Source organism: Eumetopias jubatus, unplaced genomic scaffold, assembly GCF_037043125.1.
Source record: "Eumetopias jubatus isolate StellerSeaLion01/CBP00866 unplaced genomic scaffold, mEumJub1_p1.0 scaffold_1, whole genome shotgun sequence".
Lineage (NCBI taxonomy): Eukaryota > Metazoa > Chordata > Mammalia > Carnivora > Otariidae > Eumetopias > Eumetopias jubatus.
Genome location: NW_028274807.1, coordinates 154503679 through 154531143, shown reverse-complemented (window position 1 = coordinate 154531143; position 27465 = coordinate 154503679). Strand labels below are relative to the sequence as shown.

The window sequence follows — 27465 nt, the reverse complement described above, 5'->3', positions numbered from 1 at the left end:
AAAGTTGGGTTCCTTCCTACACCAAATTCGTATGATTGCTGTGGATTATCTGTTACAGGTTATGTATGCTTTTTACAGAAGAAAATTATATTAGGTAGCAATAAAATGACTTTTACCAAATAATGTTTCTGTATTTGGATCCAGTGCTAAAGCGAGAAAAGCCTGAATTATAAAATGTTGAAAAAGCCTGTTCCATGTGACAATTTGGAGTAGTTGCTAGGCAACATTGGACCTTTTAAATGCTTACTGGACTACTGGGCTTATAATGGTAGCATTGTTGTTGGGAGGTTTCTAAAGCTTAGAAAGAAATCTATGTCCATGGAAATTCTAAGGTTTTTAGGTATTGGACGTAGTTTTTCTGAGAATAATTGAAATCCAAAGTGAAAGATGGACATAGTTTTTCTGAGAATAACAAATCTAAAGTGAAAATACTAAATAAAAACTAAAAATGTGATTAAGATACTTAAAAATGGGTGAGAACAACATTAGTATAAATTTGGTAGAGAAGTAAAGTCTTATGGGAAAAATTCAGTTATCATTAAGGTTGGTGATAAGGTTGGGAATAAAAAAAGATTATAACATGAGTAATTTAATTTTTTGTTATACTTGTTTTTTAAATAGTACATTTGGGAACAGTTGGCTTCTGGTTTTAAGCACAAGAATTTTCGATCTCGAGAAGGCGTGTGTCTGTGTCTTATTGAAACCTTAAACATGTAAGTTTTATGATTACTGAAAATAGCCATCTTGTTTTTCATTTTTCTAAAAGGAGAAAGCAATATCCATTTCATAAAGCTTGAAGAAAGCTGTGGAAGTAACATTTTAAATAGTTACTAATTGATTTCTGGTATGAGAGTTTTTGATTTGATATCTTTAGCTGCTAATGTTTTATGTGTATGTTAATTTAAAATTATTAGTGATAAGAAGTGTTTTTCTTTTTTTCTTGAGTAAGTTAATAGTTGCTACCCAAAATAGATGGTCGTATAACAAGTATGTTGATATAACTTAGGATCTACTTCTATTCTGGACCCAGTTTGGAATTGTTTTTAACTCAGTGGTATTTCAAATATCATAGCCAATTCCCCCCAGCTAGGCTTTGTAGACCAGTGTGTATGGTTACCCAAATCACAGACCAAACAAGACTCTCCCAGATAGCTAGACAGTGAATCAGGTAGCAGTATGTAGAGCTCTGAGAGTAGAGAGCCACAGAGCTCAGAACTCCAGTCCAAAGAAGTTGTTAGGGCTTTTGATCTCTTTTTGAATTATTTGTTCAAGTTCTGTGCAACGAGATAGGTGATATATAGTAGCTTTCAACTTTTCCTGTAGTGTTACTTCCTTTTTTCTAACTATACCTTCATTTATTTTCTATTACTCCACTGTGGTCCTTTCTGCCATCTAGAGCTTGTAAGTGCATTCAGTTCTGCACAACTTTTGTGGTTTTTGGCTCTCCTGTCATTTGCTTTCAACCCATGACCTCATCAAATATTAATAAGCATAATTAAAGGTTTTATTGGAATGCAAATTTATTTGAGACCCAGCATCTAAAAAAAAATCACTATTTTAAAGCAAAAGCTCAAATTTTCTTGAGTGATCAGTAGGTTGCTAGGTGTTAAAAGTGCCATTTGAACATTTTGTTCTGTTGGATCATGTGTTGACAGTTTTCATTGTCAGTCATGATTTTTCAAGTTTGCATATTTCACATTGTTTAGAATTAGTTTTTGCTTGTGTCTGACGTCCTTCATGTTTTAATGATGTGTACCCATGCTCCTCACCATGTTTGTCTTTTTGATACAGACAAGAAGAAAGTATAAGGCTATTTTGTTTACTGTTCGATTAAAACCAAATTCTCTTTATTTTTGTTTCAAATTATATTTAGTTTTGGGGCTCAGCCACTAGCCCTCAGCAAGTTGGTACCACATTTGTGTATCCTATTTGGAGATTCCAACAGTCAGGTAAAATTTTACTTACATTCAAGCACTGACTAACTTTTTTGGCTATCTCTTCTTTCCTAGTGCCCTTAACTCCATTTTAAAAAAAGAAGAGGGAGGGCGGAGGGGGGTAGTGAAAACAAGATTTCACCTCGTTTTTCTTTTTTTTAAATCCACCAAAGTTACTTTCCAAGAACACATTATATTCACATAAGTTGCTTAAGTTTGTTACTCACTTGGCTGGTATTAAGGATATATGGGACTAAAAGGATGGTTCTGGCGTTTGAAAGATGGAGTGACAAAGAACCTGCATTCCTTTTGATAGTCCTCCTACATGCTAATTGTGAGGACAGATTGTCAGCTTCCTTTCTTCGTTCCTGAATGTGGTTGCGTAACAACAACTTTTTGCAACAGTCATAACCCTATTTAACAGAGGGAATTTGTACCCGTGGTGTATCGCTTGTTAGAAGTTTCTTTACCTGAGCTGTGTATGCTGTAGGCATAATTACAGGGGTGTATTCTGGGTCTTGTCCATCCTAGTGGAGTTGAATCTTGACTATAACCTTTTTGGCATAGCTTGGGCATTTGGAATAACCCTGGATAAACTTTTCCTTGCTATTAGGCCCTAGCTCTGCCTTTGGATGTTTGAAGAGAGTTCCATAACCTCTTTACTTGCTCTTTGACCGTGAGCTGTGCAAGGAAACTAGAGCTGTCTTCCAAATTCCTGTCTTGAGGCCACATTTTTTTTCTTTTAATTGTGTTAAAATATATACAACATAAAATTTACCATTCCAGTAATTTTTTAGTGTACAATTCATTGGCAGTTAAGTACATTCACACTGTTGTGCAACCATCACCACCATCCATCTCCAGAACTTTTTCATCTTCCCAAACTCTGTACCCATTAAACAATAACTCCCCATTCTTCCCAACCCCCCAGCTCTTGGCAACCACATTTTACTTTCTCTCCATGTGATTGTGCTATTCTAGGTACTTCATGAAAGTGGAACCATACAATTTGTCCTTTTGTATCCGGCGTATTTCACATAGCATAATGTCTTCAGGGTTCATCCATGTTGTAGCATGTGTCAGAATTTCTGCCCTTTTGAAGGCTGAATAATATTCCATTGTATGTGTATACCACATTTTGTTCATACATGCATCCTTAGGTGGACATTTGGGTTTGTTCCACCTTTTGGCTATTGTAAATAATGATGCTATGAACATTGGTGTTGAGTTCAGACCACATTCTTGAAGGGCAGTTTTATTCCAGGAAAGTATATTAACTGCAATAATGATTTGTATTCATACAGTTATTGGCAGTTCTTTTGTGCAGTCTTACTACAAATAGAAGATTTTTAAAAAGCCACATTGGTAACGTTTACATGCATGTTTCTTAGATTTCTACAAAACGTTTTACAAGGTTTCTCTAGAGTTTTCTCAGCAGGTCCTCTTGGTTTTTGTTAGTGACCTGCCAAAATCTCTCAGGGGTTTAGAGGCATTAAAACCAACTGAGAACTTCCAGTTGTAATGGTGCCTTGAGATGAAGTGTTTTATTATGTCTCATCTAAGTTTAAGTTCTGAATTCTTTGGCAGGTGAGAGATGCTGCTGTATTAGCTGCAGTGGAGATCTATAGACATGTGGGAGAGAGAGTGAGGGTGGATCTTTGTAAGAGAGGAATTCCTTCTGCTAGGTAAGTCTTGCTAAATTTGTTTTGGTTTTGTTTTTTTTTGGCCCCTCGTTTTATAAGTTTTAATATCATGTGTTTCTTTTAAATACATTCAATTTTCTGAGATGTTTTAAAATTCACAAGATACATAAAGATATGTAGGTTATCACTATTTAAAAAGTTCTTTACATCCTGTAATTTTTTTGGACAATGATTATATACTCATGTTATTTAATATGTAATTAAATATCATCCAGTAAACTGTCTTTTGATACCAGACAGTAATAATCATTATTTGGAAGATGCTTGAGCAAGAATTTAGTAAAAATATTAATCTATTCATTAAGTAAATATTTTTTTGAGTGCCTCCTGTTGAAAGGTATTACGCAAGATACTGGTAACAGAAAGCTATAAAATTATTAGTCACTACTGGGGCGCCTGGGTGGCTCAGTCAGTTAAGCGTCTGCCTTTGGCTCAGGTCATGATCCCAGGGTTCTGGGATCGAGTCCCACATTGGGCTCCCTGCTCAGCAAGGAGTCTGCTTCTCCCCTTCCCTCTGCCCCTCCCCCACACTCGCTCGCACGTGCTCTCTCTCACTCATTCTCTCTCTCAAATAAATAAAATCTTTTAAAAAAAAAAGTCACTACTAGTCACTACTCGGGGCGCCTGGGTGCTCAGATGGTTAAGCGAATGCCTTCGGCTCACGTCATGATCCCAGGGTCCTGAGATCGAGCCCCATGTCAGGCTCCCTGCTCGGTTGGGGAGTCGGCTTCTCCCTCTCCCTCTGCCATTCCCCCTGCTTGTGCTCTCTAGCTCTCTCTATCTGTCAAATAAATAAATAAAATCTTAAAAAAAAAAATTAGTCACTACTCTTAAAACCTAGTCAAATAAAAAGAAAATTAAGAATATCTGAGTACAGTAGCATCAGATCAGTAAAATCCCATTGATGAGCTTCTCATGTATCAGAACATTTTTTCCAAAGGTACTTTTTTTCTTTAATAGTTCTGAGTTTCTATTTTTATTAAAGATAATCCAGTTAAATATTTTGTAATCCAATTTTAGTCCCCATTTTAAGGGGGGCTTGAAAGGAATTTTTTAACTTTTTATTACAGAAAATTTCAAACACAGACTGAAGTAGACTAGTATAATGAGCCTTCATGTACCCATTACCCAGCTTCAACAATTAACAACTCAGGGCCAGTTTTCATGTTATAGTCTTACCTACTTACTCTTGTTTTATTTTGAAGCAAATCCCAAGTCATAATACTTCATCTGTAATTCAGTACATTCAGTACTGTCATCACAACTTAAATTTTTTTTTGCAAATAATTCTATAAATCAAATATCCAATCAGCATTCAAATTTCCAGTTGTTTCATAAGCGTCGTAAGTTTGTGTATATGTTTTTAGGTTTCTTTGAATCAGTATCCAAATAAAGTCCAACAATTGATATGTTCTTACAAGTCTTTCCAAATCTTTACCACTAACTAACTTTACTAACTTTACTAACACTTTTTTCTCTTGTGTTTATTTGTTGAATAAGCTAGGTAGTTTATCCTGTAAAGTTTCCCATATTCTGAATATTGCTAATTCTTTTTCTGTGGTATGGTTTGACATATCCTTCTGTCTTTATATCTTACAAATTGGTAGTTAGATCTGGAGACTTGATTAGATTTTTGGTGGGGGGAGTGGGGTGTCAGGAGATGTAAGACTACTTCAGAGGTATGTTCTGGTATAACTCTCATCATATCTGGCTATCTCTCTTACCATGTATTTTTTTCCAGTACCAATTATTTTTTGGTAATAAGATTGTCCATTAAATATGCATTTTGTTTGCTTATTCATTTTCTACTTCCAGGGCTAACAGTTTCATTTGAGTAAATTCTACATCATTTTATGTGAATGAAAGAAATGATGTTAACGTACTGTATTTATGTGTATGAGTGTGTATGTGTATGTATATATATTACGTTATATATTTTAAAATTTATATTGAAATTATTTTTTAATAATTTTACAATTTTATGCAAGTATGACATCCATACAGAAATGTATGTAAATCATAAGTATGCAGCTGTGTAAATTATCATAAAGTGAGTACACCCATGTATCCACATAGGTGGCAAAGTTGAACATTATAATCATCCAGAAGCTTGCCTAAACCCTTTTTAATTCTTGAATTTTTGAATTTTATATAAGTGGAATCATATAGTATGTGCTCTTTTGTGTCTGGCTTCTTTCAGTTAACATTATTTTTTAGAGATTTATTTACTTATTTGAGGTGGGGAGGGGCAGAGGAAGAGAATCCTCAAGCAGACCCCCTGCTGAGTGAGGAACCCACCATAGGACTTGATCCCACGACTCTGAGATCATGACCTGAGCTGAAACTGAGATGACTCTCAGTTGCTCAACCAACTGAGGCATCTAGGTGCCCCTTGTTGTTGTTTTAATTCATTTGGGTTGTTGGATCTGCCATAGTTGGTTCATTTTCATTGCCATTTACTTTTCTCTTTTATGAGTAAGTCCTACCTAATGAATCCATACTAATGATGGACTTGTGAGTTGTTTTCAGTTTGTAGCTCTTTTGAATAATGCTATTAAAAACATCCTTGTACATGTCTTTTGGTATACCTATATATTCACCTCTTAGAGTATATCTAAAAGTGGAATTGCTGGGCCATCGGATGTGTTCACCTATAATTGATATTGACAGTTTTCCAGAGTGGTTGTACCCATTTATATTCTTGCTGGCACTGTTTGTAAGTTCCTATTATTCTATGTTTTCACTGATATTTAGCATTATTAGTCTTAATCTTACTAATTTTAGGTTTCTGGTATTGTCATTATAGTGGTAATCTGCATTTTTCTGATTACTAATAAAGAAGAGAACCATTTCATGTATTTATCAGCCATTTGGATATGTTCTTTTAAAGTGTCTTTTCAGGTCTCTTGCCTATTTTTAAAAATTGGGTGGTCTGTCATTTTAAAAAAATTGATTAGTAGGACTTTTTAACATACATTCCAGGTGCAAGCCCATTGTCAGCTATGTACATGTTTCAGATATCTTCTCCTACCTTGTGACTTGCCTTTTTACTTTCTTGATGATGTCTTTTAATGTACATAAGTTATTAATTTTGATGTAGTTTTCAGACATTACCTTTATGATTATACATTTAAGTGTCCATATGTGTGTTTTAAGATTTTTACATTTATACTCAAAGTAAGATTAGCCTATAATCTTCCTTTTTCCTTAAGTTGTTTTTTTTTATAAGTAATTTTAGTTGTTATGGGAAACTCCTTATTTGATTTCCCCCCATCAGAATCAATCTCATAGGAGTTTTATCATATGGGGATAACCTGCACTTTAATGTTCTTAAATAAGCCAATGACCTATTAATCCCATCCATTCTTATTTATGGTTTCTCCGACCATGAAGTGGTAAGTCTCTTGGCAGATAAGGAGTCTGAGACCAGAGCAGTGACAGGTAGTAGGGAATGGGAGGGTACAAGGTGTGATGAGCTTTGCTCTTTCAAGCATGCCAGAATGTTTTCTATCCTTAGCATATGACCTCATTTTGTAGGTAGTATTTTGAATCGTCACTGGACCCCTTTATGTCAAAGGGTCTAAAACTTTTTTTTTTAAATGATTCCGCTTTACTTTTTTTTTTTTAAGATTTTATTTATTTGAGAGAGAGAGAATGAGAGAGAGAGAGAGAGCTCATGAGAGGGGGGAGGGTCAGAGGGAGAAGCAGACTCTCTGCTAAGCAGGGAGCCCGATGCGGAACTCGATCCAGGGACTCCAGGATCATGACCTGAGCCGAATGCAGTTGCTTAACCAACTGAGCCACCCAGGCGCCCTTTTATAAGGTAAAAATGAATGAATTTTGGTTTACCCATTTCTTCAGATGATTGTTCCACTGTTTCCCTCTTTTAACTTTATACTGAATATTGCATTTATTTGAAAACTATATTCTTTTGTCATATAGTGGTCATTTTCTGACTTTTTTTTTCAAAAGGGTATTTCTGCCTATCAAATGCTGCTCCCTTTGTGATTTTGAAATTTCCTGTTGGATATAGCCCTTTAGGATAAAATTTCTGGTTTTGCCCACCCTTATTTATATCAAGAACATTCTTCTTTATTACAATACCTAAGCTTAAGTATTATTTATATAAGCCATTGAATCAAATAGTTTTAAAGTAATAATTAAAAATTTTTCTTCCTGGGGTGCCTGGGTAGCTCAGTTAAGGAGTTGTATGTTTTATCTGACCACCTCAATTCCTTATCAGTTCTCTTCTCTCAGAGCTTTCTGTCCTCAGTTTCTTACTCCCATTTTGCTACTCTGAGTGTTAATTTCATGCTTCTTAACATCTTGTTCTGCCATTTTCCCCAAAGAGCTCTCCTGGTTCCTCTCCTTTCTGTACCTGGCCTGTGTGGTCTTCATTCTGAGGTGTCCCACCTTCCAGTTCTGGTGTTCCCTCCCCCATTTCATCTTGTCCACATCTTGTCTCTGGGCAACTTGTCTGCTATCTGCTCAAGTCTCTGGAAGATACTACTCTGTAGGATGAAGCAACCCATGTCTTTAAACTGAAGTGCTTTCAGATGTGTGAATATTTTTAATTGTTGAATTTGGTGGGGGTAGGAGGTAAGGCTAAGGTTTAAAAATCACATTATGGGGGCACCTGGGTGGCTCAGTCGTTAAGCGTCTGCCTTCAGCTCAGGTCATGATCCCAGGGTCCTGGGATCAAGCCCCGCATCGGGCTCCCTGCTCAGCAAGAAACCTGCTTCTTCTTCTCCCACTCACCCTGCTTGTGTTCCCTCTTTCTCTGTCTCTTTGTCAAATAAATAAAATCTTTTTTTAAAAAATCACATTATGATGAGTTCCTAGAAGGTTTTCAACTTTAAAAAAATATATTTTGAAGATAGAAAGTGCCTGCATCCTCAGTTTACAAGTGAGAAATGACAGGATATGGACCACCGCTTAACTAAGGTTATAGAAATGACACTGTGACAGAAACATAAGGGTAAGTCAGAGAACATCTGGCAATTAAAAACAAAATGACAATGGCCCTCTTCCCTTGCCCAAATTTCTAAGTCATAACTTTAAGAATAAATCAGAGCATAGGGGCGCCTGGGTGGGCTCAGTCAGTTAAGTGTCTAACTCTTGATTTCAGCTCAGGTCATGATCTCAGGGTCCCAAGATTGAGCGCCACATCGGGCTTTGTGCTGCGTGGAACCTGCTTGAGATTCTTTCTCTCCCTCTCCCCCCTCCTTCCCCTCCCGTGCTCGCTTGCTCTCTCTCTCTCTCAAAAAAAAAAAAAGAATAAATCAGCATGATATATTGGAAAGTAAAGGCAAAGCAAACTAAAAAATACTGCTGTCAGCATGATCCCATTTTGATCTGAAGAAAATTTATATATAAATACAAACCATCAGGGCGCCTGGGTGGCTCAGTCGTTAAGCGTCTGCCTTCAGGCTTGGGTCACGATCCCAGGGTCCTGGGATCAAGTCCCGCATCGGGCTCCCTGCTCAGCAGGAGGCCTGTTTCTCCCTCTCCCACTCCCCCTGCTGTGCTCCCTGCTCAGCAGGAGGCCTGTTTCTCCCTCTCCCACTCCCCCTGCTGTGTTCCCTCTCTCCCTGTGTCTCTCTCTGTCAAATAAATGCAATCTTTCAAAAGAAAAATACAAACCATCAGGAAGCATACAATTCAAAAATATTGGATGTTGGGATTGTGTTTTGGGTTTTTTATTTTTTCCTAATTATATTTCCTCGTTTTCTTTTATAATGAGTGTACATTGCTTTTGTAATAAGAAACACATTGTTAACTAAAAAAAAAGTGATAGCAGAAGTGTAGAAATAATTCTGAATATAATCAGAAGAGTAATGGAATTGGTGTTGAAAGAAAGTAGTTTATTTTTTTTATTTTTTATTGTTATGTTAATCACCATATATTACATCATTAGTTTTTGGTGCAGTGTTCCATGATTCATTGTTTGTTCATAACACCCAGTGCTCCATGCAGAACGTGCCCTCCTCAATACCCATCACCAGGCTTACCCATCCCCCTACCCCCCTCCCTTCTAGAACCCTCAGTTTGTTTTTCAGAGTCCATCATCTCTCATGGTTCGTCTCCCCCTCTGACATACTCCCCTTTTCTTCCTCTCCTGTTATCTTCTTCTTTGAAAGAAAGTAGTTTAATAGAGAAAATGTCAGATTATCTGTCATATCTGTATTACTTTAGTTTCTAGCATTTTATATTTCATTGTTTTTATGTTTGCCTTATGTTTCCTTTGCATGACTTTATGTACTTTTTAAAGAGGGCTTGGTGACTGAGTGCATTTATTATAAGGTTGTAACAAGTATTTTTGATGGGTTTGGAGAAATAATTTTATGAGGAAACATGAAACTGTGTGCATGTAGATGCTGCCTGTGTTTGGCTGCTTCTCTACTCGAGGGCTTGGTGTTTTCTCTCAGTAAGTGAGGTAATTGTAAAAGAGAGTTGGATGAGACTAACTGAATCCCTGAACTTATTTTTCTCAGGGAGGTGGTTAGGGAAATTGTTTCTATTTAAACTGTATATAAAACAAACAAAATGTGTTCTTTATTCCCAGGTTAGAGATGATTTTTGCCAAATTTGATGAAGTGCAAAATTCAGGTGGTATGATTTTGAGTGTCTGCAAAGGTAAGAATAATTAAGTTATTCCAGTTCTCAAACATTTCTAAGATTATTTAGCAACGTTTTAGGTACTAAAACATGTTTTAAAGCCAACTATTTTATCACTGATTCAGCAGATTTGATTTCGTGGCTTGAAGCTTAGGGTAAAATAACAAAGTTTACATACTGCTAATTATTACCTATTCTCTGACTCTTTCAGAGTAACTGAAAATTTAATTTTGGGTCAACTGTGAAAACTGATACTATTTTTTTGCCTTATTTTTTGTAGCTTCTGGGTTGAAGATATGTTGACCCTCTTGCCTTCCATGTTTCATGCATAAAATGTGTTTTTTTATTCCGAAAGTAATTGTTTTACTTAGTTGTTTTAGTAAAAGTTTTGGGGTTGATGGGCTTTATTATACCTATGTGTAGACTCTCAGTGATGATACTGGTGAAGAGACCTAGAAGTAGAAACTTCACCAGCATGATCATCTTTGGCTTCTCAGTTGGAATTCAAGGAGGTTTCGGGTAAATTCTGGCACTCACTCGGTTTTGTGGTTGCTCTTCTTTTTGTAAGATTGCTAGATTGTGTTTGGTTTTAGTGGGTGGCATTTACCTAGACCTTAGTTTTTATCCATGTATGTGAAGAATATATTCTATTTCCAAAGATAGCATAGGTGGTTTTTCCACCTAGGAAAGGAGGTTCCTATTAAAGAGAGTAGGGTAGGAAGGTGCCTGGGTGGTTCAGTCTGTTAGGCGTCAGCCTCTTGGTTTTGGCTCAGGTCATGATCTCAGGGTCCTGCACTCAACCGAGAGTCTCCTTCCCCTCTCCTCTCCCTCTGCTTCTCCCCATGCGCGCACATGCACGGGCTTTCTCTCTCTCTAAAATAAATAAATAAATCTTTAAAAATAAAGAGAATGTGGTTAGCTTAGTAACGTAATTGATGTTGGGGGGAAGATTGGTGTGTGAGTTGTATAGTCAAATAATGGAAAAACTAGTTACTAATATAATTTAGTTCTTTTTCTCTGGATTAAACCAAGACTGAGCCTTGCTGTGTTGCAGGAAGGCAGATGGAGTGAGAGTTTAGTGTTAAAAAGATTGTGTCTGCCCTAATCTAAACTTAGTTCCAGAAGTATCAGTTGACTTCAGCACTACCAGTCCTCACCCTGATTGCCAGGTTTTCTCACTCTTCTCTGAATAGAAGGTGTTTTAAGTACTTTATCCTTATTTTTCCAGCAGTTACTTTATTTCCATAGAAACCAGAAACAGCAGGAAGATGGATAGTTGTTAAAATTACTTGGATTGAGACTGCTGTGTTTTCATACCATTTATAGTGCCTTCTCATTTGTGTATTCCAGACTATGTAGTTATAACTCTTAAGAGAAAAGTATAATGCATATTATAAACTTAAGATATTGATTATTTGGATACAGTTTATTTTGAAAGTGCTGTCTTTCTTGTATTTTGTGAGGTTATTTCTGTTCCTTCAAAATAGAAGATTTTATATTCCCTATTCTCTTAGCTCCCTTTTTCTTTCTCTCTTTTTTTCTGTTTCTTTTTCTCTTGTTTCTCTCTCTATAAATGGAGGTTTGGGGTCAGTATCTGGCATTTCTTTCTCTTGGAGGGAGTCCTCAGAGATTTTTTTGTATTGGAGATTATGATCTGAATATTCAAATGTGGTCACATATGAATGTTAAAGTCTAAGAGGTTATACAGTGGGGTGTAGGAGTAGGTCAGGATGTTTTGATGACAATATTATGCTGTCATTGAAAAAAATACTTTAATGAATTCATTAATAAGGGAAGAGACTATAAGAGGAAAGGCTGTTTATCACTTTGGCAAGTAAGTCCCAGGGCCCACGTTTCTCCTCTCGCTTGTCTGTATTCTCTCTCTGTAATGTAATCCAACCCAAAGGCTTTAAGTGATAACTATTTGTTGTTGACTCCTAAATGTGTGGTCTGGTCCTCATTCATCTCTCTTATGTTCTAGATTTAGTAGCCTGTGGCCTCGATGACATTTGCATTGGAGTGCCTAATAGGATCTCAGGCTTAACATGTCCAGAAGTGGAAAGCCTGTTGTTGTCTCTTCCTTCCCCTCAAATTTGTTGTTCCCCAGTTTACCCATTTCAGTCAGTGCCACCACCATCAGCTCAGGCTAGAAACCTGAATTGATCCCCCAGTCTGTCTACCTTTGGAATCCTGATATATCTAAAATTTGTTCATTTTTTTCCTATCTCCACTGCTAAAACCCCACTGTAAGTCTTCAGCTTTTACCTGGATTATTGCAATAGATTTCTATTTCATGTCTGCCCTCTAGAATCTATTTTCTACCCAGAAGTGAGAATGATCTTAAAATGTAAATTAGATCATGTCACAACAGGAAGAAGACAAAGTTTCTACGTCAGGGAGCCTACATTGTAGTGAGGGAGATAGATCGTAAACAAGAAAGTAAGCAAATAAGTAAATGAATATCTAGAGTGATTAAAGTTGGTAATGGAAAAAATACAACTACTCTTTGTTTAAGGAATTTAATGAAATTAATTTAAATTCTTCCTAAAATCCTTGCAGCTAAGTGAAAACCATTAAATGAAAAAATTATTTCCACTAACATTATAGTATGTGTCATCCCAACCCAGGACAATGAATAATTTTTTAATAATTTTTATAGGTAGAGAAATCTATTAATTGAACATTGAAAATGAATTTTTGTAAGTAATAATTTGAAGGCAAAAAGTTTGTACCCAAAGTAATACTCTTTTTTTAATTTCTGTATTTTTTCCCTACAAAATTTTCAGCCCTTATTGGCTTATTATAATTGTGCACTCAACCTAAAACTTAAAAGTTATAGAACAGAAAAACAGTTTAGGGCAGAATAAAGGCTGAAGATGAAAACTTGTGGAAATAGACTGAGAGCCATTGAAGATACCACCTCTTCTCTCTCTCACTTGATGTACAGTATGTGCAAAGCAAATTGTTATGAATGCACCCAAACATGGCATTCAGTTCAGATTTGTTCCATATGATATTCTACAAACTGTTATGGTAAATAAAATTTTTTAGTGTGTCTGTGCCTGAAGCCATAATAATGAAACATCAAACTTTTTATAATATATTGATTTAGAATGGTTTAGGATGAAAAAAGTCATTTTAGTAAACACAAAAACAAACCCAGGTTATAAAGGTGGTATAACCTGATTATAAGAGTTATTTTTTTCTCTTTAGTCTACCTCTTCTCCCCTTATGCATGTCTCGGTGCAGTCTTACATCTCATGCTTTCGTCTCTGGTTTCTTTCATAACTGCCATATCTATATTCTTGATTTAAGTTTTGGTTGAATTCTTTCACTTGATTTTCTAGCAAATTAGTTCATCACACTCAAGATGCAAAGTAAATTACATCATCAGAGATATGAGCATAGCATTTAGTTTAGGAAAGGGAGAAATGCATATTTTTTTGTCTTGAAGGTTTTTCAAGCCAGACTTTAATTCTCATATTACAAAGTAAGTTAGGCAGAATCCCTAAGTACAGTGGAATTCGCTCTGCTGTTAGAAGGAAACTAAGTTTAATGTTAATCAGATCAAGGCTGGAAGGAGGCATTACCAGCCCTGGAAGAAGGAAAAGACAAGAGTTGCAGGCCCCCTGTGATTATGGCTGGCCCTGTTGTCATGGAGCTTTCTAGACCATCTCCTACACTGAGATGTAAACACCAACAGTGTTGGTGGCTGTGACTGCAAGTCTTTTTCTCTTTGCCTGTGAAAATACTATGCATAATTCTGATTTGTCTCATGTGCGTAGGACCTAATGAAGTCTTGGGGTGAAATCATTGTAAAATGTTTCCCCACTTCTCTATTTGAAACAGTTGTTAGGAAAAGATTTGCTCTAGGAGGCTGGCAATGAAACAAAGCATAGGAATTAAGCTTTGAAATTACCTTGAAACTTGGCTTAGAAGAGGCAATAAGGTAACTTGCAGTCTAGTTTTTTATATGCCTGTAGCATACACATTAGTGAAAAGCAAAGCAGACCTTTTCTTAGATTGATTTTAAAACGTGTCTGTTTGTGACCATGAGCCCCAGGGCCTTCCCAGAGCTTGACAATGTGCTGATGGTTGTGCCGCTTGGATGGAGGGTGCTCCGTGCCCTGCAGCTGCGCACTGGCTAGGTTCTGTCTCCACCAGAAGCAAGCTTTGTTCCGTGTGGCTGTGCTGTCCGCACACAGAGCAGCCTTTGATGGGCTGCCTTTGACGTGATTTGTTTACGGCAGCCAGAAATGCTTCCTGCATAATGAGAGCAGTTAATCATGGAAACTGGGCTATTCCTGTTTGTGCACTTCTAGCAATCTTCTGTTGTAAATATTAAAAGGTAATGACAAAAGGATGAAAACCTTTTTAAAAAGGCACAAATCAGTTAATCCATCAGATCATGTGATTGCTACTGATTACAGGGATATCTTTAGGGAAGCAGAAAATGATTGCTGAACACATGCCTTGTGTTTTGATGATTGCATTAAAAGTCCCCCAGTGGGATGGCATTTATTGGCTCCCAGAGCTCTTCTTACATTAAATTTCAGGCAGCCAGTACAAGGAGAAGCATCATAACCTGTATATAACCACATAGGCGCAGTTAAAGAATAATCTTGATCAGGCTCTGCTAGGTTCTGCTAAATAGACGAAGATTTTCAGCAAGACCCCAGACTTTTATTTTGAAGTGGAGTAGCAGCTGTTGGCTATTGCGGTGCAGAGCTGCAGCGCGGCCTGGGTCACACAGTGCTCCGGGTGTCTGCAGGCTGCAGGCCGAGCCCAGTGGCGCAGGCAGCGAGCTGCATTTATTTGCTGTGCCGTTTGACCTCTTGGTTTGAGAAAGCTCCCTGGACCATCTGAATGGCTATGGGAGATGGTAAGTAAGATCTATTTTTCTTCTTATGCTTGTGTTATGCACTTCCTGTTAAAGTGACGATCATTTGCTGTGTAAGAAATATATTTCTCCCTAAAGAACGAAGGACACTTGTGTGTGTGTTGTATGTATGTGTGTGTGTACAGTCATGTGTGCATATATGCACATGTGTGCTTACTTGCCATTTAATATCCTTTTCTACTTGATATGTCTATACGGGATCTGGCAAATATGACAATTTACCTTGCAACCCAGGCAAGCCCTCAGTCTTTGGTAGTGGATATGAAGGTCTATTGGAAGAAACATGGAATATATGCAAAAGCTTTGAAGAAAGAATATGGAATGTGGCTCTTAAAAGAATGACAGATTTTGGCAGGAAGGTTTGGTTAGCAAGCTTGTCATCTTTCATGTTGTATATGACAACAAGTAGAATTTTGTGGTAATAAAGTATTTAAAGAAGCAAAATGGCTTGCCATAGACACTATTTTAATTAATATGCTTGTGGTTTGTCAGTGTCCCTAGTAAATAGTTTTCTAGAAAATATTGCCTTTTACAAGTCCTATATAGAGTATAATTTTATAAAAATTGATTTTGCTAGTGTTTTATTATAATAATAATTTTTTAAATATTTCTGTAGTGCTTTATAATGTTCCAGAGCACTTTAGTATACTTAGTATACATTAACTCCTTAGGTACAAATAACTATAATAGAGTATTTTGGTGTTTCCATTGCACAGATTGGGAAACTGAGTGATAAGTCCTAGATTTAGGCACAGAGAGCAAACCAGAACCAAATCTAGAACCTCAAGTTGCATTTGGTATTGTCCTTCATAACACTTAACTACCTGAGCGTGGTTCTTTTTTCATTATTAAAGCTTTTGTTAATATGCTTAGAGGTATATTTTATAATATCAATGCTAGAGATGTGTATGAAGGGGACCTTAAAGTTCCTGAAAAATATTATGTGTATTTTTCACTAGGTTCTTAAGACTGGTCTGTATCTGGAAGTTTTAAGTCTAACAGTTTTATCCTTCCTTATGACGATACAGTGACTTCTCTCTCAGGAGTTTGTCCCCTTAGGACTGTGAGGAATGGGATGCAAATGTACCAAAGTGATGATGTTGGTAAATAGTCATTTAAACTATTATGTACATGTTAATAGAAATATGATAGTATATTTTGTTTTGGTATTGTAATGGTTTATTCCAAGAATATACGTAACTGTTCTATATGTCCTTTTGGAAATAATTTTAACTACTAATTTTTAAGACAAAATCCATCAAAATTAGCAAATTAAGTTCTCATATACTTAAGAGCATTGCCAAGTTTATACATTTATTTATGTTTTAAATTTATGTTTTAAATGTAGTTTACAGGTGACTCTAAAGGTTGCATTTGATTGGGAGCCATATCCAGATTTTCTTCTTTCTTAAACGTAGATTTGATGATTATTAGTGTATATTTAATTTTCTTTTTTCAAGCAATACATAAATACATTCAGACTACTTAGGAATGTACTAATTTTAAAAAATCAAAGTAATAGCCTTCTGTGAAGTTCAGAAGGTAACCTTACTGCTCATTCTGTTCTTCAAAATGGAAATACTTTTGTTGTATTTTATTGATAATTATAGTAATACACTTTTATTTAAAAATAGGAAATCTAGCAGGGGCACCTGGTAGACTCAGTCGGTAAAGCATGAGACTCCTGATCTTGGGGTTGTGAGTTCGAGCCCCATGTTGGGCACAGAGTTTACTTTAAAAAAGTTAATTGAAAAAATAAAAATAGGTTATCTAAACAGTAAAGATACATAGTAACAGGTCATCCTGCGATTTGTAGTTTTTAACAGTTTCATATATACTTCTGTATATTAGTCTTTCTCACATGTAGTACACATATACTAGTATCAGGTGTACATGTGTAACAAATGGATTATAAAACAAAACAAAACAAATGGGTTTTGTTATTCCTAACCTGTGTTGTTTCTTATTCTTTGATTTTAATTAACAGAAATATCTTCTTTTCAAAATTCAAACAATGCAGATAAATTTCCCTCTGAACCACCTTCAAGCCCAGATATAAACAGAGGTGAACACTTTTATTAGTGTGGTGTCTGTCTTTGCATACCTTTTGCTGTCCCTTACATGCATATTAAGTATCACAATAAAGGTTTTTTTATTGTGTTTACATAAATAATATTGTTCTGAAAGTATTTTTGCCATTTGCTAGATCTACTTGGTATGGCATAGAGTTTTTCTTTCTCTCTCTTTTTTTTTAATGTCCTCATGTGTAACTGTCTTGTTTGAACTGTTGCATAACATTCCATAGTATGGATGTATCATAACCATTTCTTCTGTAGAATTTTAGGTTGTTTAATCACATACAATTTTCTAAATGATTCTGAAACACCTTTCTACAAATAATGTGTGTGTGTGTGTATACACACACGTATATGTTTCTTAAAATACTCTAGAGGTAGAATTTCTGTATCTAAGTTTTTATTCATTTCAAATTGTGTTAGTTGTAGCTAATTTCCTCCAAAAGAGGCTTTACCACTTATATTCCCACCATCAGTGCCTGTTAACCCTGCATTCTTTTCAGTTCTCGCTATTATTATTTTTAAAATTTGCCTGTCAAATGGGTGAAAAATATCTCACCCTTTTAAAAACATCTCTGCTGTCCAATAAAATTGATCATCTTCAAATGTTTGGTTATTTGTATTTCCTTTTCTATTTGTATTTCTTGTATCTCCTTTTCTTTATTCTTACCCAGGAATATAAAACCAAGTAGTCAGATGATTGTGAAGTAGCTCTGGGCAGTCAAATCAGATAGAGTTAAAAACCTGTAGGATTATTATGTGGCACTGAGCCCTGCAATCTGCCTCAAAAGCTCATGAGAGGAATTTGGCCTTTTGTTGTTATGCTGCAGAGTGGCTGGAAAGAAGTAAGGTTTTGTTGCAAATAGATTGTTTCTACTCTTGTAACATTTCAACACAGTCTATTCTTCCAAACATGAATCTTAAAAAAACATATAAGTGATGATATAACCTTGACTTTCCAAAGGGAAACCTTCTAGATCACTCCTGATTTGGAGTGGTCATATCACTACTGATTTGGTGGGAAGGGAACAATAGCAAGAAATTAGTGCTGAGTAGATACCTCCTCTTCTGTACCCTCGAATATTCTATGTGCTATGCTAGAATTGGGTTAACACAAATCACTGAAAGAAGGCAACCCTTTAACTTAGGGGCAAAAAGGCCAAACTTCTTTTCTGGAAGCAGTGATAATGGGGGAAACAAACAGTCTGTAGGAAGAAAAAGTAAATTATAAGGGACAAAAGATTGGGCATTCAGCAATATGGGCATTCAGCAATATAGGTGGTAGTAGTGGGCGCTAAGATCAAAAATCTTAACCTTGAAAGACTCCGTTTACCCATTTGGGTGCAAGGTCTTGGGGCACCAGTAGCGACATATCCTCCAACATAAAGTTGTTAATGAACCTGAGTCTTCAAGAAATGGTTTACATTTTTTTTTTGTACATGTAGAGTGTATAGTTGTTGTTCTTGACAGCTATTATGACCAAGTATAGTTGTCATGAAAATTTACCCAAAATGACTAGTTTTTGTGAAGGTTCTAAATAAACCTTATTGGGGTGCCTGGGTGGCTCAATCCCTTAAGCATCTGCCTTTGGCTCAGGTCATGATCTCAGGGTCCTGGGATTGAACCCCACAGCAGACTCCATGCACAGTGGGGAGTCTTCTCCTCCCTCCCCCTCTGCCCTTCCCCCCGCTTGTGTTTTCACTTGCTCTTTCTGTCTCTCTCAAATGAATAAATAAAAAATATTTTAATAAATAGATAAATAAACATTATTATGAGCATCATTTATTATTTACTTTGATATTATGGCTATTGTGAAATATGTTGTTTTTAATTTTATTAATACCAAGTAATGGTTTAAATTGTGTCTGCCCCTTCATTGAACTATCAAAGGTCTTAAATTTTTAATGGGCTCCTTTAAAGAAAAGGATAAAAGTCTTCAAGTAGGTTTTTAACTAGTGAGTTAATAACTACCTAGAAATTCTAAGAGACTTTATGAAATTTCTTGGTCTCTTTTAAACTTTATATGAGATGGACTTTTTTTTAAAAATAGAATTGTTAACAATTTAAGATTAACTGTGCTGCTGAAAACACAGCATCTTTATGTGAATATTAAAATTTGGCCATTTTATTTTGAAGAACTTGGATTTTTAATTTCTAGTCATTTTACTGAACTTTTTTGTTTTAGTTTAAATTGAATACATTTTAAATGTTTGCTATTTGATTATTTTACTTCTGAAGGCTTGTGATTTTTCTTTAGCTCTGAGAAATCTTCTTTTATTTTTTTTGATAAGTTTCTCCCCTTCATTAGCTTTAGGCTCTCATTATGGAGTTGTTACCAGTCAGATATTGAACCTCGTATGTTGATTCACTATCCATTATGTTTTGTCTCTTCACCTAAGTTTTATGTCTTTCTCTTTTCCCTTATATTCTAGGGGATCTCCTTAACTTTCTCATCTAATCCTTCCATTAAATTTTAATTTTAGCAAATAAAAGTTTATATGATTATAAGAACTTTTTTTCCCTTTTCTGGTGGTTCCATTTTTACAGAAGTGTGTGTGTGTGCGCGCGCGCGTGCGTGCACTCACATGCATACTTATATATAAAATATCGAGCTTTCTGAGTTGGGGGTGGGAAGAGTTTAATGATGAAATCATTTCATGGGTTTTCAGTGATTCTTTGCAAATCATTCCTGTACTTGTTGGCTTAGAGTGTCACTTCTCTGTCATTCTGTGAGGTAGATCGGTCCTCACTGTTGTTTCAGTCTGCTTCTGAGAATCTGAGTTGCAGCTTTCTGTGGTTCTATTCTTCAAAAGCTTTCTGTCCTTTTAATTTGCATTTTATGAGAATTTGTTACTATCTTTTGGGTGCTGATTTCACATACTTTGCCCTGCCTCATTTTCTGTGGTCTTACGATGTGCTTATAATTTTATTGGGGTTCCATTACAGGGTTTTTTAAGCAAGAGAGCAAAGTGATTCAAATTATCATAGTTCTTTTAAGGAAGAATTTCAAACATACCCAGAAATAAAGAATATTGTGACAAACCTCCATTACTACCTACTCTCCGGCTTCAAGAAATTATCAGTACATAGCCAATCTTTATTCATCTGTATCCCTGCCTATTTTCCCCAGCCCTGCCTATCATGCTGGACCAGGGTATGGATGTGTAGACACACGTGCACATGCACTCACACACGTAAAGTAAAACATCTTTTTAAAAAGGCAATTAGAGAACTTTTTGAAAGACAGTAGGGGGCGCCTGGGTGGCTCAGTTGTTAATCGTCTGCCTTCGGCTCAGGTCATGATCCTGGGGTCCTGGGATTGAGCCCCGCATCGGGCTCCCTGTTCCATGGGAAGCCTGCTTCTCCCTCTCCCTCTCCCTGTTTGTGTTCCTGCTCTCGCTGTCTCTCTCTGTCAAATAAATAAATAAAATCTTTAAAAAAATAAAGTAAAAGACAGTAGAAGTTTGTTTGTTACCAGGAAATATTTTATTGACAACCAGTTTTCACACCTAAAAAATTAACCCTTAGTATCAAATATTCAGTGTTCAGATTTACTCAGTTGTTTCCTAAATACCTTTTTACAGATTGAATTTTAATTCAAACAAGGTTCACCATTTTAATTGGTTGATATATCGCTTAATGCTCTATTCATCTGCAGCAGTTTTCTCTCTTTTTCTCCTCTTGCCACTTATTTGTTGAAGAAAAATACATCTATCAGGTAAAAGTTTTCCCACATGCTAGATTTTGATGATTACATTGCCATGGTGATTTTATGTTTTTGTTTTAAAGGTTTTTATATCCCCTTTATTTCCTGAAAATTAAAAATTCTAATGGCTTGATCAGAATCAGGTCTAATTTTTTGTTTCTGTTTCTTCGGCGGTTTTTGGTACACATTTTTATAGGTGGTATTCATTTTTATCAGAAGCCATGCAGTGCCTGATTGTCCTTTTTTTGTATATTATTATTGAACAGTGGGTTCAGGTGTTGTCAGCCTGATCTATTCTTTATGAAGTTCCCCCATCAGCCTTTAATTTAACAGTTTTAGCAGCCACTGGTCCAAATTACATTTTTAGATGATCTCATTGTCTACTTTGGGGTTTGGAAGGTCGAGAATGGAAGCAGGGAGACCAGTTAAGAAGTTGTTGTAGTGGGGCACCTGGGTGGCTCAGTCATTAGGTGTCTGCCTTCGGCTCAGTTCGTGAGCCCAGGGTCCTGGGATCGAGCCCCGCATCGGGCTCACTGCTCCGCGAGAAGCCCGCTTCTCCCTCTCACACTCTCCCTGCTTGTGTTCTCTGTCTCGCTGTGTCTCTCTATCAAATAAATAAATAAAAATCTTAAAAAAAATAAAGTTGTTGGAACAATATAGAAAGAGAAGATAGTGGTCTGGTCTTAGATTAGGAATGGCACCAGAAGTAAAGAGAAATTAGGTGGATTTGAGATATAATTTGGAGTTATGTACAACAAGAATTATTAATACATGATCCGTGTGGGGCAGAGAACTTGGAATGCGGCTCCTATATCATGAGCTTGAGTAGCTAGATAGATGGTGATGTCATTTACTGGGATAGAGGTAGATTTAGGGAGAACAGAGAACAGGTTTGAAGATGATGTTCGTGTTAGGTTACATATGTCAGATTAGAGATACCTTTGAGATATCTATGGGGGAGAAGTTTCGTAGGGCAGTTGAATATTTACGTCTGGAAATAGGCTAGAGACAAACATTTGAGAGTTGTCAGCATATAGATGTTTTAAACTGTTGAGAATGGATGAAGACATTTCAAAAGTGTGTAGTCTGGCGAGAAGGAGGATATTCAACATTTAGTGATTGGATAAAGGAGAAAGAGACTGCGCTAGAGGGACCTGTGAGGTCAAAGGAAAGCCAAGGAGGGTATTCTGTTGTAAAAGCAGAATGGGGAGTGTAGGCAATTGAAACTTGAGTTTTCTGAGACACCTGTGATAACATAGCTTATAGTGATTATTGTTTTCTAATCTCAGTTACTAATTTATCTGTTACATATGACCATGGTCATTGTTAGATATGTAAGAGGGTAAAACCACTCAGGAATCCAGAGTCCTCTTACTCATTGTTTTAATTAGAATAAGGAAGGATATAGCTTCAAGAGAAAAGTGGAACTTTGGTATAAGAAGCTACTTAATATGAAACAGTATATTTGTGCATGAAAATCTATGGTGTTGTAGGTTCTTCTTTCTGAACCAGTTGATTTACTGAAGAAAAGCCACACAAAATGAATTTTTTAAATGAGATATATAAAGTTTTGGCTTTATCTTTTGCTTGGCATGTAAGAATGGAGGAGTTTTTCATCCTTTATGTGAATTCAGAAGCAGAAATTTCAGGTTTTGGAACACATGTACCCATAAAAGTGAAGTGAAAAGTTTGAATAGCCGTTTGAGTATAGGGCTTTCCTTTGAAGGGAAAAAGAAAAAAGGGAAAGGATTTGATTATGGTAATATAAATTTACAGTTCATATCTGAAACCTTGGGGACCAGCTATGTTTTGGAATTCTGCGTAGGTCAGATTTTAGAAAAGTAATGGTCATAACCATATATGATAAAACAACTCCAGCTGGGTCTGGGGCTGCACCTTGTAATCAAGCACATTAATATTTTTACAGTTAAATATATGCAAATTCACAATGAGTGAAATAAAAACAATAAATAGCCTCATGTCAGTTCACGTGTTTTGCCGTAAACTAAATTCAAATCAGTTTAGATTTTGCTACCAAATGAATTTTAAAAGACAACAATTTAAAGAAAAGTTAACACCTGTTCTTCTCAAACTATTCCAAAAAAATAGAAGAGGAAGGATGCTTCCAAATCCATTCTATGAAGCCAGCATTACTCTCATACCAAAATCAGATAAAGACACTACAAAAAAAAAGAGAACTACAGGCCAATATCTCTGATGAACATAGATGTAAAAATCCTCAACAAAATTTTAGCAAATCGAATCCACCAGTAAATTAAAAATGATTCCCCATGATCAAGTGGGATTTATTCCTGAAATGTAAGGGTAGTTCAGTGTTCCACAGATCAGTCAACAATGGTACATCACATCAACAAGAGAGAGTTTAAAAACCATATGATCAGGGGCGCCTAAGTGGCTCAGTCAGTAAGGCATCTGCCTTTGGCTCAGGTCATGATCTCAGGGTCCTGGGATTGAGCCCTACACCAGGCTTTCTGGGAGCCTGCTTCTCCCTCTCCCATTGCTGTGCCCCCTGCTTGTGCTCTCACTCGTACTTGCTCTCTCTCAAATAAATAAATAAAACCATATGATCATTTCAATAGACACAGAAAAAGCATTTGACAAGATACAACATCCATTTTTGATAAAAAAAACTCCCAAAAGAGTACACTTTTATTTAACATAGTACTCGAATTCCAAGAAAAAGAAATAAAAGGCATCTAGACTGGGTAAGAAAAAAACAAAACTTTCACTATTTGCAGATGGCATGATACTATATATAGAAAACCTGAAAGATTCCATAATAGTACTACTAAAATTGATAAATGAATTCAGTAAGGTCACAGGATACAAAATCAATGTGCAGAAACCCATTGCATTTCTATACAATAATAATGAGGCAGCAGAAAGAGAAATTAAAAAAACAGTCCCATATACAGATGCACCAAAAATAATAAAATAGCTAGTGTTAAACTTAACCAAGGAGCTGAAAGACTTGTACTCTGAAAAACTATAAAACATCGATGAAAGAAATTGAAGATGACACAAACAAATGGGAAGATACTCTGTGCTCATGGATTGGAAGAACAAATATTGTTAAAATGTCTATACTATCCAAAGCAATATACATATTTAATGCAATCCCTATCAAAATACCAACAGCATTTTTCACAGAACTAGAACAAACAATCCTAAAATTTGTATGGAACCACAAAAGACCCCAAAGAGCAATCTTGGAAAAGAAGAACAAAACTGGAGGTATCACAGTCCCAGATTTCAAGACACACTACAAAGCTGTAGTGATCAAAACAATATGATACTGGCACAGATAGACACATAGATAAGTGGGACAGAACAGAGAGCCCAGAAATCCATGATTATAGTCAATTAATCCTTGACAGAGGAGGCAAGTATATGCAGTGGGAAAAAGACAAATCTCTTCAACAAATGGTGTTGGGATAACTGGACAGCTACATGCAAAAGAATGAAACTGGATCACTTTCTTACACCATAACACAAAAATAAACTCAAATGGAATAAGGACCTACCTAAATATGAGACATAAAACCATAAAAATCCTAGGAGAGCACAGGCAGTAATTTCTCTGATACTGGCCATAGCAACATTTTTCTCAATATGTTTGCCTAAGGCAAGGGAAACAAAAGCAAATATAAACTATTGAGACTACCTCAGTAGTAATAATAAAGCTTATGCAGAGTGAAGGAAACAGTCAACAAAACTAAAAGACAGCCTACGGAATGGGAGAAGATATTTGGAAATGACATATCCAAGAAAGAGTTAGCATCCATTAATATATAAAGATTACTCAGCCATATAAAAGAATGAAATATTGCCATTTGCAACAACATGGAGGGATCCTGAGAGTATAGTGCTAAGTGAAATAAGTCAGAGAAAGACAAATGCCATATGATTTCACTTGTATGTGGAATATAAGAAACAGAGGAACAAAGAAAAAGAGAGACAAACCAGGAAACAGACTCTTAACAATGGAAACAAACTGATGGTTACCAGAAGGGAGGTGAATGGGGGGATGGGTGAAATAGGTGAAGGGAATTAAAAAGTACATGTGTCATGATGAGTACTGAGTAATGGCTAGAATTATTGAATCACTATTGTACAACTGAAACTAATATAAGACTGTATGTTAACTACCCTGGAGTTAAAAAAAAAAAAGACAAAACATGCTAAAGCTAGACTCTTAGAATTTACTGACTTTCAGGCATTGCAGATAAGGGATTATGGGCTATCATCTCTCAGTGCTTGCTGACAACAGTGTCCTGTTATTATATGAATGCAACAAAAGGTAGAGTCTTCTTCTACTTGGGCTTCTTTTTATTTCTTCTTCCTCCCCCTCTGTTATCTCCATCTTTTTCTCCTACTCTTCTTAGCTACTCTCCTTTCTCCTCCTTTTCCATTTCCATCATACACATAACCACTGCAGCTTGCCACTTTATTAGTTTTTATCCTCTAGTACTTTTTAATAGGTTCATCTTGTTCATTTTCTGCACCAAACCATAATAATTTCTTTTTGAAGCATTGGAGTGAGAACAAAGGTATCAACATAATCATGCTTTCTGCATTTAATCCTTTTTTTATTCAGTAAATATTAAAGCACCTACTATAAGTATCCCAGGTGATTTTTTTTTCTGATTTATCTTCCAGTTCACTTCAGTTGTATCTAATCTGTCATGCCTGCCCACTGAATTTAAATTTCAGTCATATTTTTATTTCTAGAAGTTCTGTTTGGTCTTTTTAAAAATCTGTCACTTTTGGGGGCACCTGGGTAGCTTAGTCCATTGAGTATCTGACTCTTGGTTTTGGCTTGGGTCATGATCTCAGGGTCCTGGGATTGAGCCCTGCATTGGGCTCCATGCTCAGCAGGGAGTCTGCTTGAAGATTCTCTCTCCCTCTCCCTTTGCCCCTCCTCCACTCACACGCACATGCTCTCACGCTCTCTGTCTCAAATAAATCTTAAAGAAATCTGTCACTCTTTAAATTTTTTTTTTTAAAGATTTTATTTATTTGACAGAGACACAGCGAGAGAGGGAACACAAGCAGGGGAAGTGGGAGAGGAAGAAGCAGGCCTCCCGCAGAGCAGGGAGCCCAATGCAGGGCTCAATCCAGGACCCTGAGATCACGACCTAAGCCGAAGGCAGACGCCCAATGACTGAGCCACCCAGGCACCCCTCTTTACATTTTCTGATCCCTGAAATTATTTTCAAGCTTGTCTAGTAAAGCTTTTATAGTCTATGCTTCATAACTCCAGGATTTTTAGTGGATCTGTTCCTATTATCTGTTTATTCTTGCTCTTGGTGTCTTGTTTCCTGTCATGCCAAGTGACCTCTCAAAAATTATTTGTGCACATAATATGAGGCCAGAGACTTTATCCCAGGAAAATTTTGCATTTGCCTTGGCTTTTGCGTGAGAGTAGGAATACTACCAGCATGAGCCTACTAAGTTCCAAGGGCTTGACTCTCTTGACTGTCCAAGCAGTTGACCTTAATCAAGTACTCCTTTTGATTTACTTCTCTATTGCTCTCTTTTGAGAAAAATTGGAAAAGAAAAAAGGCTGTAAGAAGATAAGGACTTACTTATGGTTCACTTTAACCTTGATATTATAGTTGTTTGGTGTACCAGCTTTCAGTGGGAACAATATCATATTAGACTCTATATCTTTTTTATTGCGGACTTCAAAATCTGTTCCTTTGCCTCACAAGGCCTTCAGAATAGAAATTCATATGTACTGATTCTGTCCCCTTTTCTTACTATTTTGTCAGGTACTTAATTGTTTTAAAGAAGATTTTTTTTAAATGTCTATTCTATTGAGTGTTTATAGTTGTTTGCCTTTGGAGTTTCGTTTCAGTAACCTGGAGACTAAAGGTCTCCCTACTATGAAATGGGTCCTTCTAAGCATTGTTCCACATGTCATAGTTGTGGCAGTGGACAAAACAGACAAAACTTCTTACTCTAATAGATAATACATTTCAGTGGGAAGAGTCAGATAATAAACAAGGTAAAATATATAGATGGTAAGTGCTAAGGAGAGAAATGAAGCAGGGAGGTAGGGAGTAGATCAGTAGTGTCAGGATGTTGGAAAGTTTATAATTTTAGTATCCAGAGAAGACTTCATTGGGAAAGAGATAGAAGAATAAAGTTATGAAGTTGGTGAGTAAATAGGGCAGCTATGGAGGGGAAGAGCATTCTAGGCAAAGGGAACAAATGCAGAGGCCCTCTTAGGAGTCTCGGCAAGGAGACTGGTGGGGCTGGATTGGAGCAAAAGATGGAGAGCAGCAAGTTGGGTCACGTTGGAGAGAGAACTACATAGTATTTAAGATCTTGCAGATTTTGAAGTACTGGTAGGCCTTTTTATGGAGTCATAAGAGGATTTTGAGCAGTGGTGTTGTGACTTTGTTCAACTCAGGACATTATTTTGAAAACAAGCTCAAAAGGGCAAAGGTTGGGAAGTAGGAAGAAGGGTTAACTATGATACTTACCCTGGGATTTTTCTAGG

At 36.4% G+C, this 27465-nt stretch overlaps 1 protein-coding gene across 4 annotated transcripts in view; it reads left to right on the top strand.

The window, feature by feature from the left end:
• CLASP2 (cytoplasmic linker associated protein 2) overlaps window positions 1–27465 on the top strand; it is a 177864-nt gene that overhangs the window by 27140 nt on the left and 123259 nt on the right. For 2 of the 4 annotated variants that reach the window (XM_028107057.2, XM_028107058.2), the window contains exons 4-7: window positions 622–713; window positions 1874–1949; window positions 3522–3619; window positions 10203–10273. In XM_028107057.2, the coding sequence (XP_027962858.1) occupies window positions 622–713; window positions 1874–1949; window positions 3522–3619; window positions 10203–10273 (337 nt within the window). Of the gene's footprint in view, window positions 1–621; window positions 714–1873; window positions 1950–3521; window positions 3620–10202; window positions 10274–15009; window positions 15138–16147; window positions 16259–27465 lie in introns of those variants that run through there. The other 2 variants (XM_088026816.1, XM_088026814.1) reach the window with 2 other exon arrangements.